General features: G+C 40.3%; 1 protein-coding gene across 1 annotated transcript in view; it reads right to left on the reverse strand.

Moving 5' to 3' along the window:
- SEMA3D (semaphorin 3D) overlaps positions 1–14,017 on the reverse strand; it is a 142,489-nt gene that overhangs the window by 41,922 nt on the left and 86,550 nt on the right. The window contains exon 8 of the mRNA XM_072147286.1: positions 12,570–12,712. Coding sequence (XP_072003387.1) covers positions 12,570–12,712 — 143 coding nt within the window. The remainder of the gene's footprint in view (positions 1–12,569; positions 12,713–14,017) is intronic.

A 14,017-nucleotide genomic window follows, 5' to 3' on the forward strand; every position in this document is an offset into this window, starting at 1 on the left:
TATTTTGGAAACTACACCCCTCCATGAATTAATCTAGGGGTATAGTTAGCATTTTAACCCCACAGGTGGACCCCTGAAAAAGTGCAAAATGGATAGTGCATAGTAAAAAATATCTATTATGTCATTTTGTGCCCAGCTGCTGCCATGGGAGACAAACACCCTAAAAATCATGATGCATGTTTTCCCGGGTAAAGCATACGGGACAGTAATCTACAGGCTGGGCACATGGCAGGGCTTAGAAGGGAAGGTGCGGCATGATGTATAAGCTGTGCGTCAGGGTAACAACAGGGTACTCTAAAAATCCAGGGATGTATGATAAATTCGGAAGCAATCTTTCATACATAACCCTGGTTTTTCTGGGCATGTCTCACAGTGATGAATAGTGTCCTTCCGAATGCCATTTTTGGAGCACACCCTGCACCTCTTTTGTGACCTTCCCTTGCTGGCTGTTTGGGGAACTACTCCTGGAAAGTGCTGCCCTGGTACAATACGTGATGTGGCCTCACTTCCAGATGTGCTAGCACTCCCCCCTTCCTGGTCTCCAAAAAGAAAGTACTTTATTACCATCTCTTGAAATTCCAGGAAAGTTCCCCTCTGGCCGGCATATCGATGCAGCACATAAGCATTATACAATGCCATCTGCATGATGTGCACGGCCAGCTTCTTGTACCACACCCTCGACTTCCGCATGGCATTGTACGGCTGAAGCACCTGGTCAGACAAGTCCACCCCTCCCATGTATTTGTTATAATCTAAAATACAGTCTGGCTTGGGGGTTTCTGTACTGGCACCTCGTACTGGGACAGGGGTGGTGGTGTGCTCATGTATTGTGGTTAATACAAGGACCTCTCTCTTGTCCTTGTACTTAACACACAATACAGAGTCGCTGCATAGTGCCCTGCTTTCGTGCCTTTTAAGTTTTTGCCCAAGCAGCGACTTAGGGAGACCTCTCTGATTTCTGCGTACAGTGCCGCATGCCGCAGTATTTCTGGAAGTGAGGCACTTGAACAGGGTGGTGCTGGTGTAGAAATTGTCCAGGTAGAGGTGGTAGCCCTGGTCCAGCAGTGGGTGCACTAAATCCCACACTATCTTCCCTGTAACACCCAGGAAGGGGGGGCATTCTGGGGGCACTATAGTGGAGTCCTTCCCTTCATATACCCTGAACTTGTATGTGTACCCTGATGAACTTTCGCACAGCTTATACATTTTCACACCATATCTTGCCCTCTTATTGGGCAGGTACTGGCGGAATTGAAGTCTCCCTTTGAATTGTACCAGGGACTCGTCTATGCTCACATGTTTGGCGGGAGTATATGCCTGGGCAAACTTGGCACTAAAATGATCTAATATGGGCCTGACCTTAAATAACCAATCATAACTGGGGTCACCTCTGGGTGGGCACTGTGTGTTGTCAGTGTAGTGCAAAAACTTATGGATGGCTTCAAAGCGCATCCTGCTCATTGCCATGCGGAACATGGGGGTGTGGTACAGTATATCTGTGCTCCAGTAGTCCCTGATTGAAGGCTTCTTTACTATCCCCATAAGGAGTATTATGCCCCAATACTTGTGCATCTCTGCTGCAGTGACAGGGGTCCACCTGTAGGGTTGTGCATAAAAGGACGTGGGGTTTTGGGCAATATGTTGTGCAGCGTAGAGATTTGTCTGAAATATAATAATATTTAGCAGCTCCTCATCAAAAAAAAACTTAAAAAAGTCTACAGCTCTGAGCCCTGTCGTGTCAAAGTTAATGCCAGGATGGCCCAAAAAGTCAGGGACCTGAGGGGTATAATTATCTGGGGCTACCCATGTGGGGTCAGTGGAAGCCCCAGACGCTTCTCCTGCAGAAGTCCCAGGCACTTCTCCTGCAGAAGTCCCAGGCACTTCTCCTGCAGAAGTCCCAGGCACTTCTCCTGCAGAAGTCCCAGGCACTTCAATTGCAGAAGTCCCTGGAACCCTACGGCGCCTTCTTGGGGGTCCTTCCAGGTCACTGGAAGATGAGAAGGAGGATGATGATAGGTAAAAGGGACCATCATCCCCACTAGCTGACTCGGTGTCAGAGGCAAGCATGTTATATGCCTCCAACACGGTGTACGTCTTCTGAGACATTGCACACAAAAAAAAAATAGAGAACAAGAAAAATTAGATAATGTGCACCAAACTACACGGATAAACCGTCTAGCAGGCACACAAAAAAAAAATATAATGCACACCAAACTACACGGACAAGCCGCACAGATGGCACACACAAAAAATAATGTGCACTAAACTACACGGACAAGCCGCACAGATAGCACACAAAAAAAAAAGATAATGCGCACCAAACTACACGGACAAGCCGCACAGATGGCACACACAAAAAATAATGTGCACTAAACTACACGGACAAGCCGCACAGATAGCACACAAAAAAAAAAAGATAATGCGCACCAAACTACACGGACAAGCCGCACAGATGGCACACACAAAAAATAATGTGCACTAAACTACACGGACAAGCCGCACAGATAGCACACAAAAAAAAAAGATAATGCACACCAAGCCACACGGACCAGCCGCACAGATGGCACACAAAAAATAATGCGCACTAAACTACACGGACAAGCCGCACAGATAGCACACAAAAAAAAAAGATAATGCACACCAAGCCACACGGACCAGCTGCACAGATGGCACACAAAAAATAATGCGCACTAAACTACACGGACAAGCCACACAGATAGCACACAAAAAAAATAATGCGCACTAAACTACACGGACAAGCCGCACAGATAGCACACAAAAAAAAAGGTAATGCACACCAAACTACACGGACAAGCCGCACAGATGGCACACACAAAAAATAATGCACACTAAACTACACGGACAAGCCGCACAGATAGCACACAAAAAAAATAATGCGCACTAAACTACACGGACAAGCCGCACAGATAGCACACAAAAAAAAAAGATAATGCACACCAAGCCACACGGACCAGCCGCACAGATGGCACACACAAAAAATAGCTAAGTACGGGTACACCTACGGCGTTCTGGAAAAAAATATTACCAGGCACCGAAAAAAAACCTATGTGCACCGCGCAAAAAGGCGCTACAAATGCACCTAGCTTGCCCTAAGACAAACTAACTACCGCTAAGATTGCTAAAGATTCTGTGCAGCGCTATTCACACGGCGCACTGAAAAGTGCGTCCAGTGCAGAACAACGCTAACACAGCGCACTGAAAAGTGCGTTTGGGTTCAGAAGGGACAGACAGGGAAAAACGGAAGACACGTGGGATCACACAAGGCGATCACACAGGGAACACACAGGACACAGGAAAAAACAGATAGGGATGGGAATTTGTAGGGAACAATAGGGATCAGATAAGGATCAGAACACTATTTATAGTGTAAAAGTGTATTTTGGTGCACACAGTAACGCTCTCTCCTCTCTCCAGCGATACCAAACCAAAATGGTGCCGCTGGAGGAAGAGGAAAGTGCTAAAAGCACGTTTTTTAGCCTAAAATCGCTGTAATTGGCCAGTCAGGTTTGACTGGCCAATCACGGCGATCGGCGGGCGGGACCGATTTGATTGGTCGGGTGACGGAGACAGGAACTCCTCCTGCCTCTGTCACCCAAATCTCAGCCCGATGTCACCACGTCTCGCGACGTGGTGACAATTCTAAAATAGTATGCGCTCGCGCAGTAGCTGTACTGCGCTGAGCGCCAATAGTGGGAAGCTGCGCAGTACAGCTACGGCGCGGAGCGCTAAGGGGTTAAATACATTGGCAGGCACTTTGCATGTTATTTATAGTACAAAGTCCCACAGAAAACTGGCACAAAGGCTTTAATAAATGTGGGCTTATGTGTGCCGCTTTCTCTTTTCAATGTTTCCATTAACATGTCTTTTTATTATAGTAATGTTGTCCTTTTCCATCAAACATGTATTTGGCATTCACTTATAATACATCATTTTGACCTTGACTTTAAATCAGGGAGAAAGTTAATATATTCTAGCCAATACAAAGATAAAGAGCAATACATTGTTTGGATTTTCGAGTTTATTTTACAAACTATCCATTATCACTTCAGGCTTAATCAAGTTTTACTCCTTAAAGATCTGAAATACTTTCTTGAATTACAGCTACAACAGCATTTTAAAGAAGCCATGAAAGAATGTGCATAAATCATTTCCTAAGTTGTGCAAGAATCTTATATACTGTCCACAACCATTACCATAGCTCTGATGCTTTGTACAATCCTGCACATTTAGGAGGAGATAAGACAATTCTTGAGTGTGGCTGAAGAGATAAAAGTGAACATGTAGCAACCAGCTGATAAAGGATATAAAAGTCTAGGTGCGGTATGTACGGAGTACTAGAAGACTCCGGTTACCCATACACAGATATAGATATGATAATCAATAACTTAATATGTAAATTGTATGGTTAGATATAACATGTTTTCCTCCAAGTGTGGTACTTTCTATGCTATAATCTGGGCTCAATGTGCTTTGGAAATATTAGGAACTGAAGTAATTGATTTCTATAGCAAACAGATGTGACCACGCACCAAGAGTATCCTAAATGTATGATGGTCTTTGAAGAGAGCTCGGTGCTGTCATGATCTGTCAAGTGTTAGAAAGATCGTCACTGCACAATGACGTCATGTCTACCATGAAGATAAATTATCTCTATTTTCACAGATGTTGAGGCTTCTATGACCAGAAAGAAGATATCTTGGCAAGAAGCGGATTCTTCAATTTGCTCTTAGGTATAATAGAGCGACATAAAAGGAATTGTAACATTTTGACTCTTTACTTTAGAAAACTGACCTTTGCAGGCAACAAAATGCAGACTTTCTGCTTATTAAATGGAATCTCAAGATATTTATCAGATTAAAATGTTATTCGGAATTTTGAGCTCAGAGAATACGGCTTATCTTAAGTATACAAACAGTACATTATGACCTTAAGGTATGCACTCACATTATTATGTGCTGTATTGGTTGGCTTCATTTCTAAGATAAATAGATTAAGGTTTATGTGTCCAAAATTAGGGACACATTTTATATCATAAATTTAACAGCGAGTTTGTCAATATAATACAGTAAAAGCTTGTCATTCACAAAACTCATGGGTATATCTTAATTCTTTAATTTATGTAATGTAAAAAAAGAAATAATTAAAGGAATTCTGCAGACATACTCTCCCACCCAGGATGAAAATCTATCCATAGAGTAACCCACAGAATTACTTGAAGTCCTGGAGAAAGGAGGAGGGTTGTAAGCTGGGGCTACATTAGTTTCTGTACAGCAGATTGTTTGTTCTGACATGAAGAGTTTAGCCGTGCATTAGGGACCCCAATACATTACTTAGGCTAAGTAATTTAGGGGCTCTAGTTGGTCAGACAAAAGCCAATTTTCTCACACATTCCCTCTGCAGCCAATTACTGGCCCCATCCAGGCTGCTGGTGCTGAAGCAGAGGACTTTTTAAATTTTTTTTTAATTTGACCAACCCAATTTTACCCCCAAAACAGAATGCAGTAGTCCAGATAGTCTCTCATTCGTTCTCCAGTATCCACTGGTCCACTATCCCATCCATAACATCCTGTCGATTTAACTAATTCAATTATTTATAGCTCTTAACACCCCATAATTTGCATGTATATGATTGGTCAATACCTATTACTATTAAAATAATGCGTCAAAATCCTATGTCAATTGACATCAGTGGGTATTTTGAAAGAGTAGGGCAGCTCAATGTTTTAAAGGTTATCATGGCATATGAATGTGATTTGTACTTCTGGATTTGGGTTGTCTGAAGCTTTGAAATATGTGTCTAACAAAAAATGAGGGAGGATGGTTATGTGTCAAAGCAAAGGAATAATCTACAAGTAAAGGGGCAACAGAAAAATTACAATATAGTAGGTGGAAAAGTTAATTAATGAAGATATGGTGCTCTTTTGTGTGTGTGCGTGTGTGTGTGTGTGTGTGTGTGTGAGATGGTATGGGCGGTGAAAGGAGGTTGGTGGGTTTAATTAAAAAAATAAACTACTTTTGTATGATTTAAACTCATAAAGCTATCTTTTTAGCATGTTTCCTCCAATCACACATAGGTAAACATGGCTGGATAGCTCTTACACTAATTGCCTCCTATTAGCAGTGCAATCTGTTTGTTTCATAGCTGTGAATGATGGTTTGTTTAATAGATGGTATAATAGAACTTACTATGACCTGTGCCCCCCGGTGAACTAATTGCCATGACATGTTTAGAATATGTTATTTCACCAAATTTCAGGCTAATTAATATATTATCATTATGTTAGGTGACTGTGACTTAGGGTAGTAATTGTAATCATTTCCAGATCTAAAGTATAATAAATAGACAAAAACCTACATTTATTCTGCGTCTAGATCTCACTCTTCTTAAGTAACACTGACAGAACTGTGGGGGTGATGGAAGGCGAGCAGTCAATGTGAGTCATGGTACCCTTTCCAAGCCGGGATTGTGGAATATATACATTTTAGAATAAGATTGCATTAAAATAATAAGCATACCATTAACTTGAATACTAAGAAAATATTATCAAATGCTTAGAGCAACACTCTGAAGCTGACTGTATAACATTAGAAGTGGAAAGTTAAATCCTGGGCAGGATACTCAAGCTGTGGTATATACCTGGCAGTGCAGAAATCCTATATTTTAAACAATGAACATATTTGGCAGTACTAACATTACGACTCCCTTGCCAGTGGCGCTATCACAGGCACTTACAGAAACAACAATAAACTGTAGAGCTCGGCTGTGCCAACTGATTTTATAATCACGGAAAGATACAATCCACATAGGTGTCTGATATTAAATGCACCCACGTTATACAAACAGAATGAATGTGGTTAGAATCAGGAGATTGCTTTTTTCTTGTAAAGTGAGTTTATTGTCAGAAATGTGAAGGCTTCTGCCAAAAATATGTCTACATATAATAAAAGTATACCAACTGTTGGAAATAAATGAGGCACAACAAAGTGTCTTGGAAAACCCCAGGATGTAAGTGAAAGTACCCTGGAAGCACCTTAGACAAGTACTTGGGCTTCGCAGGTCCAATAATAGTTAAATAACTAGATAGCTCAAGGGGAAAAGTGCACTTTGTCATGTGTCACTGATAAATTCAACAGAAAACTGCAATCATTGTGTCAAATAGTCCTAAGAGTGGATTTCAGGCAGAGCTATATTATTATGGGTGTACTGTGCCCTGGGTGATATATAAATGATCGGCTTTCAGTTTATAATTGAGATTAGTTACAGGTATCCTTCAGATTTTTAGCGCAGGTCATCCCACAGGGGACTAAAAGTGCAGTCAGTTGAGAGCATAACTTATATCACGATTGCTAGGTTACACATGCACACAGTGATGGTGCATCTTAGCCCTTGTTCACTTCTGCTATTCTTATCAATACTATAATATCATCTCTATCTGGTCTGGAATTGCTCCTCCTAAAACCAGTGCATAATTAATTATTTCCATAAAATTCTTCAGGAATGAATAGATGAAAACTATAAATAAATAGGTACAGATGTTCTTACTTTCCTCTTGTTACTAAATATCTTGAGTTACATAATCTGTCACAAGATGAGCAGCTTTAAAAAACAAGGCATCGCAATATTTGCAATAAATGTTTTTCATGAGTCTTTAAATTAAAGCTACAGTAAGGAAACATTCACCTAGCACTATCCATGTGAAACACTATCCAAAGTCAAGTGCTGGGACAAAGTCTGCTCCTTTTTCTCCAAGCAGACAATCCTGCTAACAGATAAAAGACAATTTAGTTTTCCATTGATTTAAATCAATCAATCAACAATTCTCCTATTAGAGGAAAAAGGAAAGGAAAACCTTTGGCAAAAAGTTGTGTGATTAGTGTCTAAGAGTAGACACATCTGAATCTTGAATGACAACTACTTTCAACAAAGTAAAATCTATAGAGTTATCTATCTGTGAATATCTACAGTGAGCACTGAACGTATTCTGACCCGTTTACATTTTTTACTCTTTGTTTTATTGCAGAAATTTGGTAAGTTTGCAACTTGACAGAAAAAAAAACTGTAATGTAGATATTTTTGCTAATTTATTAAACAAGAAAAACTGAACTATGACATGATCATAAGTACTCAGACCCTTTGCTGTGACACTCATATTTAACTCATATGCTGTCCATTTCCTTCTGATCCTCCTGGAGATGGTTCTACTCCTTCATTGGAGTCCAGCTGTGTTTAATTAAAATGATTAGACTTGGGATGGCACACACCTCACCACTCACTGTGCATGTCAGAACTCATGAGAATCACGAACTGCCCAATTAGCTCAGAGACATGATTGTGGCAAGGCACAGATCTGAACAAGGCTACAAAAGTATTTCTGCAGCACTCAAGGTTCCTTAGAGCACAGTGACCCCATAATCCTTAAATGGAAGAAGTTTGGGATGATGACAGCTCATCCTAGACATGGCCACCCAGCCAAATTAAGCAATCATGGCATTGTTGAGAGAGATAAAGAAGAACCACAAAATCACTGTTGCTGAGCTCCAGAGATGGACATTGGAGATGGGAGAAAGTTCCACAAAGTCAACTGCAGCCCTCCAACAGTCAAGGTTTTATGGCAGAGTGTGCCGACGGAAGCCTATCCTCAGTGCAAGACATATGAAAGCCTGCATACAGTTTGCAAAAAAACACACAAACACATGAAGGAATAGAATACTCTAGTGATGAAGATTGAACTTTTTGGGGTTAATTCTAAGCAATATGTGTGGAAAAAAGGCACAGCTCATCACCTGTCAAATGCAGTCCTAACAGTGAAACATGTTGGTGGCAGCATCATGCTATTGGGGTGTTTTTCAGCTAAAGGACAGGATGACTGGTTGCAATTGAAGGACAAATGAATATGGGCATGTATAGAGATATCATGGATGAAAACCTCTTCCTGAGTCCTCTGAACCTCCGAGTGGGCTAAAGGTTCACCTTCCAACAAGACAATGACTCTAAGAACACAACTAAAATAAAAAAGCAGTGGCTTCAGAACAACTCTGTAAACATTCTTGACTAGCCCAACCAGAGCCCTGACCAAAACCCAACTGAGCATCTCTGGAGAGACGTGAAGATGGCTGCCCACCATCCAAACTGAGGGGGCTGGAGAGGATCTTCAAGGAAGAATGGCAGAGGATCCCCAAATCCAGGTGTGAAAAAAAGTGTTGCATCATTCCCAATAAGACTCATGGCTGTACTAGCTCGAAAGATGCTTTTTACTCACTACTGACAAAAGGGGCTGAATGACCGTGTTATACTTCAGTTTGTCTTTAGCAAAAATATCTATCAAGATGGGGTGCAGAGTGTACATTAATGTGTGTATATATATATATATATATATATATATATATATATATGCACATCCTAGGAAACACAGTTGCAGTAAAGTGCACTCTGCCAGCAGTGAGTGGGATTAATTTACTGGTGTGGGGATTTTACAGCAATACATTTTCCACCAGCAGTGTAGTTTAGTATATACTAAAATGTGGCATTTCTTCGTCCCCATATAAACTGGAGGGACACAGAACAATGGGATTTCTGTTCATTCTAAGTACTGTATAAAATATTGGCTTTCGATGTCTATTTAATTACATTGGCTTACTATTCGGATTTTAATGTATCTAACCTTTCACTATGGAAACAAGTCTGAGAAGGGAATTCTTTGTATAAATGTATGTTTGTGGTTTTCTTACAACATATCCATATCTTCCTAAAGTCATGAGAAAATGTTTACTTTAGGGCAAACTATTTTCCTTGCCATGATGACTCTGGTATAATGCCATGCATAAATATAGCCGGGCCCTAACCGTCTGTACTCCCACCCTGAGCTTATCTGGGCCATCCCCAATCAAGGAGCAGATGTATTAATTGAATTTGGTAAAGCGGGTCCTGCCAAGAAAACTCACACAATACCTTACTGCAAACAGGACACATGTAGCACATCATACACTTTAGTGGTTTTTATGATAAGTTTCTAGCAATGGAAATGGAATCGGAAGTTATTTATTCTATACTTCCAGTGTGCAAGGAACTTCTACATCTGAAGATATTATTTTCATTAGCTTGTCCTTCCAGATAGTAAAACATAGTAAAATACTGTTATTCTACTGTATGTATCATTAACACAATGAAAGTGTATTACAGTCTATAAGTCCTACTGTAAATCTCGATTGCTCCAAGAAAATAAAAAATGTGATAGCATCACCCAGTCTAAAGGGTATAGGTTTAGACTTCTGAAGGCACTAATGGGTTAGTTTCTCTAAGTTTTATTTGTAAGAGGTCATATACAATACCCTTCCAGTGTTTTCTTTATTCCACACTTTGCTTATGTATTTTGTATTGCTTTAATATGTATGAACTCAAATATCATTTTACATTAAAAATATTCTAAATTGTATACCAACCTAAAAGTGATGGTGTCTTGGATTCTAGCTAGACCAACATTAATATAACTTCTTACTATAATTTCTCAAGCATTAACTCAATAAACAGCAGCACATATTTCCCCGCTGTACTAGAGACATATATGAAGATCGCCTGCTATCGAGAATACAGTAGGTAGAATACCAGATGTTTGTCCCTAGGCAAATTATTCTAAGATTTCTATAATTTTCTAGGCCCTAAACCAAATAGGAAACAGACTGTTTTATGCAATAGCTGTCCCCTTAGGGACAGGATCAGTGGGATGGAATTGGGCCAGTACTTACTGGTACAGGCATCGCTGAACTATAATATTGTGGGTAATTTTGAAAGCTTGAGGCATTTCATCAACTGCACTCTATAGTATCCTAGTCATAGTTTGTGTTTGCTCTTTTCCAGCATAGTGTGCTACAAGTATCATATACTATCATGGACTATAATTCATTCATGAGAATAAAAGTTTTAAACATTTTCTTCAGACAACCACAAATCTTGGAAATAACTCCTAAGATTTTTTTCTACAAACTTAATACACTTCCCAGCTTTGCTGCCACTAGGAATTTTGAGGCTCCTGATAGGTATATGACATGCCCTCCTCATATGCCATTAATTTCCTATATAATACTACGCCACATCAAATACATAGGTTTAAGACTATGGCCTGTAAAGAGATTGTGGCCTGCCCAAAGGCCTAGAGTAGCTACATAATCTTACATTCAGTAATATAACAAAACAGTAAGCACAGTATAAAAACAAATGTTACTTTTTAGATACACCACTGGAAGCACGCTATTACATACATCCAAGTTTACTAAATAGATGCGTCACCAATGCCATACCTACTACAAAGATTACTACACAGGAACTAAGATTACTACATAAATACACAACTGGAACCAAGATTACTACTTGGACACATTACCAGAACCAAGATTACTACTTAGGTACAGCACCGGAACCAAGATTACTACATGGAAATAGGTTCACAACTCAGATTACTACATTGAAATGTTACTCTAACCAAGATTACTAAAAAGATATGTTAACAAAACCAAGATACATACTAAATAGATACATACAAGATACATACTACATATATACTACATAGATACATACATAAATAGATACTTCACAAAATCAGCACAGGAACCAAGTTTACTACATAGATATGGTACTAGAACTAAAGTTATTAAGAAAAAAATTGAGGGGAGAAATACAGGATTCTTATTATATAATTTTTTGAGGTCAGAAATTGTAAATAATTGTAACTGGGATTACTTTACAACCCCAGTTACAGGGGACAATTGGCAGAGGAACAGTGACGATTGTCATTGCCGTCAGAGTTCACCCGAAGTGCATCGTCCGACGATAATGCGACTGTGCTGCGATTCACAAAGATCGTGCGCCCAATTTCTTGCATCTGTCGCTTCCCCGCTCAGGTCAGCCGGAGTTCACCTACTTCTTCCTGATGTATGTAAGTGGGTGTCTTGCAGCACAAATTGAATATTAAATCCCGCGCTCAGTCCAAATCAGTCGGATCGTCCGACGGCCCGCCCCCCGATTTCTGTTGCATGAAAGCCGGCACTAATGCGCCAAAATCCGATCGCGTGCGACACAATCCCCTTCTAAAGAGCTGTCACAACAGTGCAAATCCTAAAAATTCATTAAAGATTTTGTCTGCTTTTATTATTACACTTTATGATCTGTACGTTTCTTGGTCATGTGTGTTGTAGTTATTAATAGACACACAAGTGGGGGTAATTCTACAACTATTGTATTTTAATGTGCCATCTGCAGACATGACATCACCAAAGAACAACAGATAATACAATGGATGAAGCAAGTTATAATAGAATAAAGCCAGATTTTGTTAATAAGTAACTATTTTCATGAATTTTATATATTTATAAATTCAAAACTTGGTCACATTATTACTGTCATTTTAATTACAAACACATAAATGAGACAAATTGTTAAAGCCCACGATAACTTCACATGTAGCAACAAGACAAAATTTGCACAACAAGACCTGCTTGAGGTATTTCATGTTTTATAGAAGAACATAAACCTGTCCTAATTTAATCAGTCTCACCTTACAGACTCTTCCCACCCGAGAGAATATTGTTTTTTCAGAGGCACTGCCTTCTGGGGATGCTTCCCGAAAGAAAAAATAAATCTTGTCATCATCTGGATTATACGTGTCTGGTATGGAATAAGCACCAAAGAATTTCGCACCTATAATTAGAGGACATAGAAATCAGATTATACCGGAAAGTCTATAGTTTTGTCATAATTTTGTACTTGACAGCACTATATCCTGCCGTTATTGGAGGGGTAATAAAGTTGCTATATTTTTTTATTTTCTTCTTTGCTATAGTTTTCCATGTGTATACCAATGTATTACAGCTGACACAAAATATAAAAACTTATATATTACAAAATGCTTATCAAGAAAATTGCATTAAGATCATTGTTTTGTAGATATGAGAGTGATAATAGAATGGTTAGGTTACTCAAATTCTGGAAAAATAAATGCGATGTCTCTATAGAGGATTTGATAACATATTGCTAGAATTTGCCTTTAATGAATAATTGTCAATGTTTTAAATACAATGTCAATGGTAGATATTATGGGGTCCATGGGGCATGAGGGGCCCAGCCATCCAGTACAGTCGAAAATGTCCAATAATTATCCCCACTCTGTTTTGGAGGAGAGATAGTTATTGTGTCCAGTAGGTGGCAGCATCAGCAATGCTACATCCTGCTTGGATTTAAGATTGATCCAACAACATCAAGGAGGAGAGAAAAGGAGAACATTCTGCCACCCAGGGGTTTAACTACTACCATAGCAGCTGTAGCAAGGGATATGTGGCCAATGGTGTTGGGTGCTCGGAAGACAAGAGAATGCTGCAATGCATAATTTACTTTTCTCTTCCTTCTGCTTGTTTCATCTCTGAGTCACAGGGACTGCACTGCTCACAGGGGGACAGCATACAATTGTAGCAGGGCCGGATTAAGGGTGGTAGGGGCCCCTGGGCGCAAACTGGTGGGGGCCCTTCCAACAATGTTTTTGGAAGTATATAGCCTGCAGCCCCCTGTAGTGTATAGCCTGCCAGCCCCCTGTAGTATATAGCCTGCGAGCCCCCTGTAGTATACAGCCTGCCAGCCCAATGTAGTATATAGCCTGCCAGCCCAATGTAGTATATAGCCTGCCAGCTCCCTGTAGTATATAGCCTGCCAGCCCCCTGTAGTATATAGCCTGCCAGACTCTGTAGTGTATAGCCTGCCAGCCCCCAGTAGTAAACAGCTGCCAGCCCCCAGTAGTATACAGCCACCAGCCCCTAGTAGTATACAGCCACCAGCCCCCAGTAGTATACAGCCACAAGCCCCCTCTAGAATTTAGCTGCCAGTCCCCTGTAGAAAATGGTCACAAAATAATAAACTTCATACTTACCCTCACCTTCCCTTCCAGTGATCCCATGATGTTGCAGGCTCTTCCTCACTCTTCAGGCAGCCCCCGGCCACTGACGACACAGCTGC

The sequence above is a fragment of the Engystomops pustulosus genome, chromosome 4 (genome assembly GCF_040894005.1).
Source record: "Engystomops pustulosus chromosome 4, aEngPut4.maternal, whole genome shotgun sequence".
Classification (NCBI taxonomy): domain Eukaryota; kingdom Metazoa; phylum Chordata; class Amphibia; order Anura; family Leptodactylidae; genus Engystomops; species Engystomops pustulosus.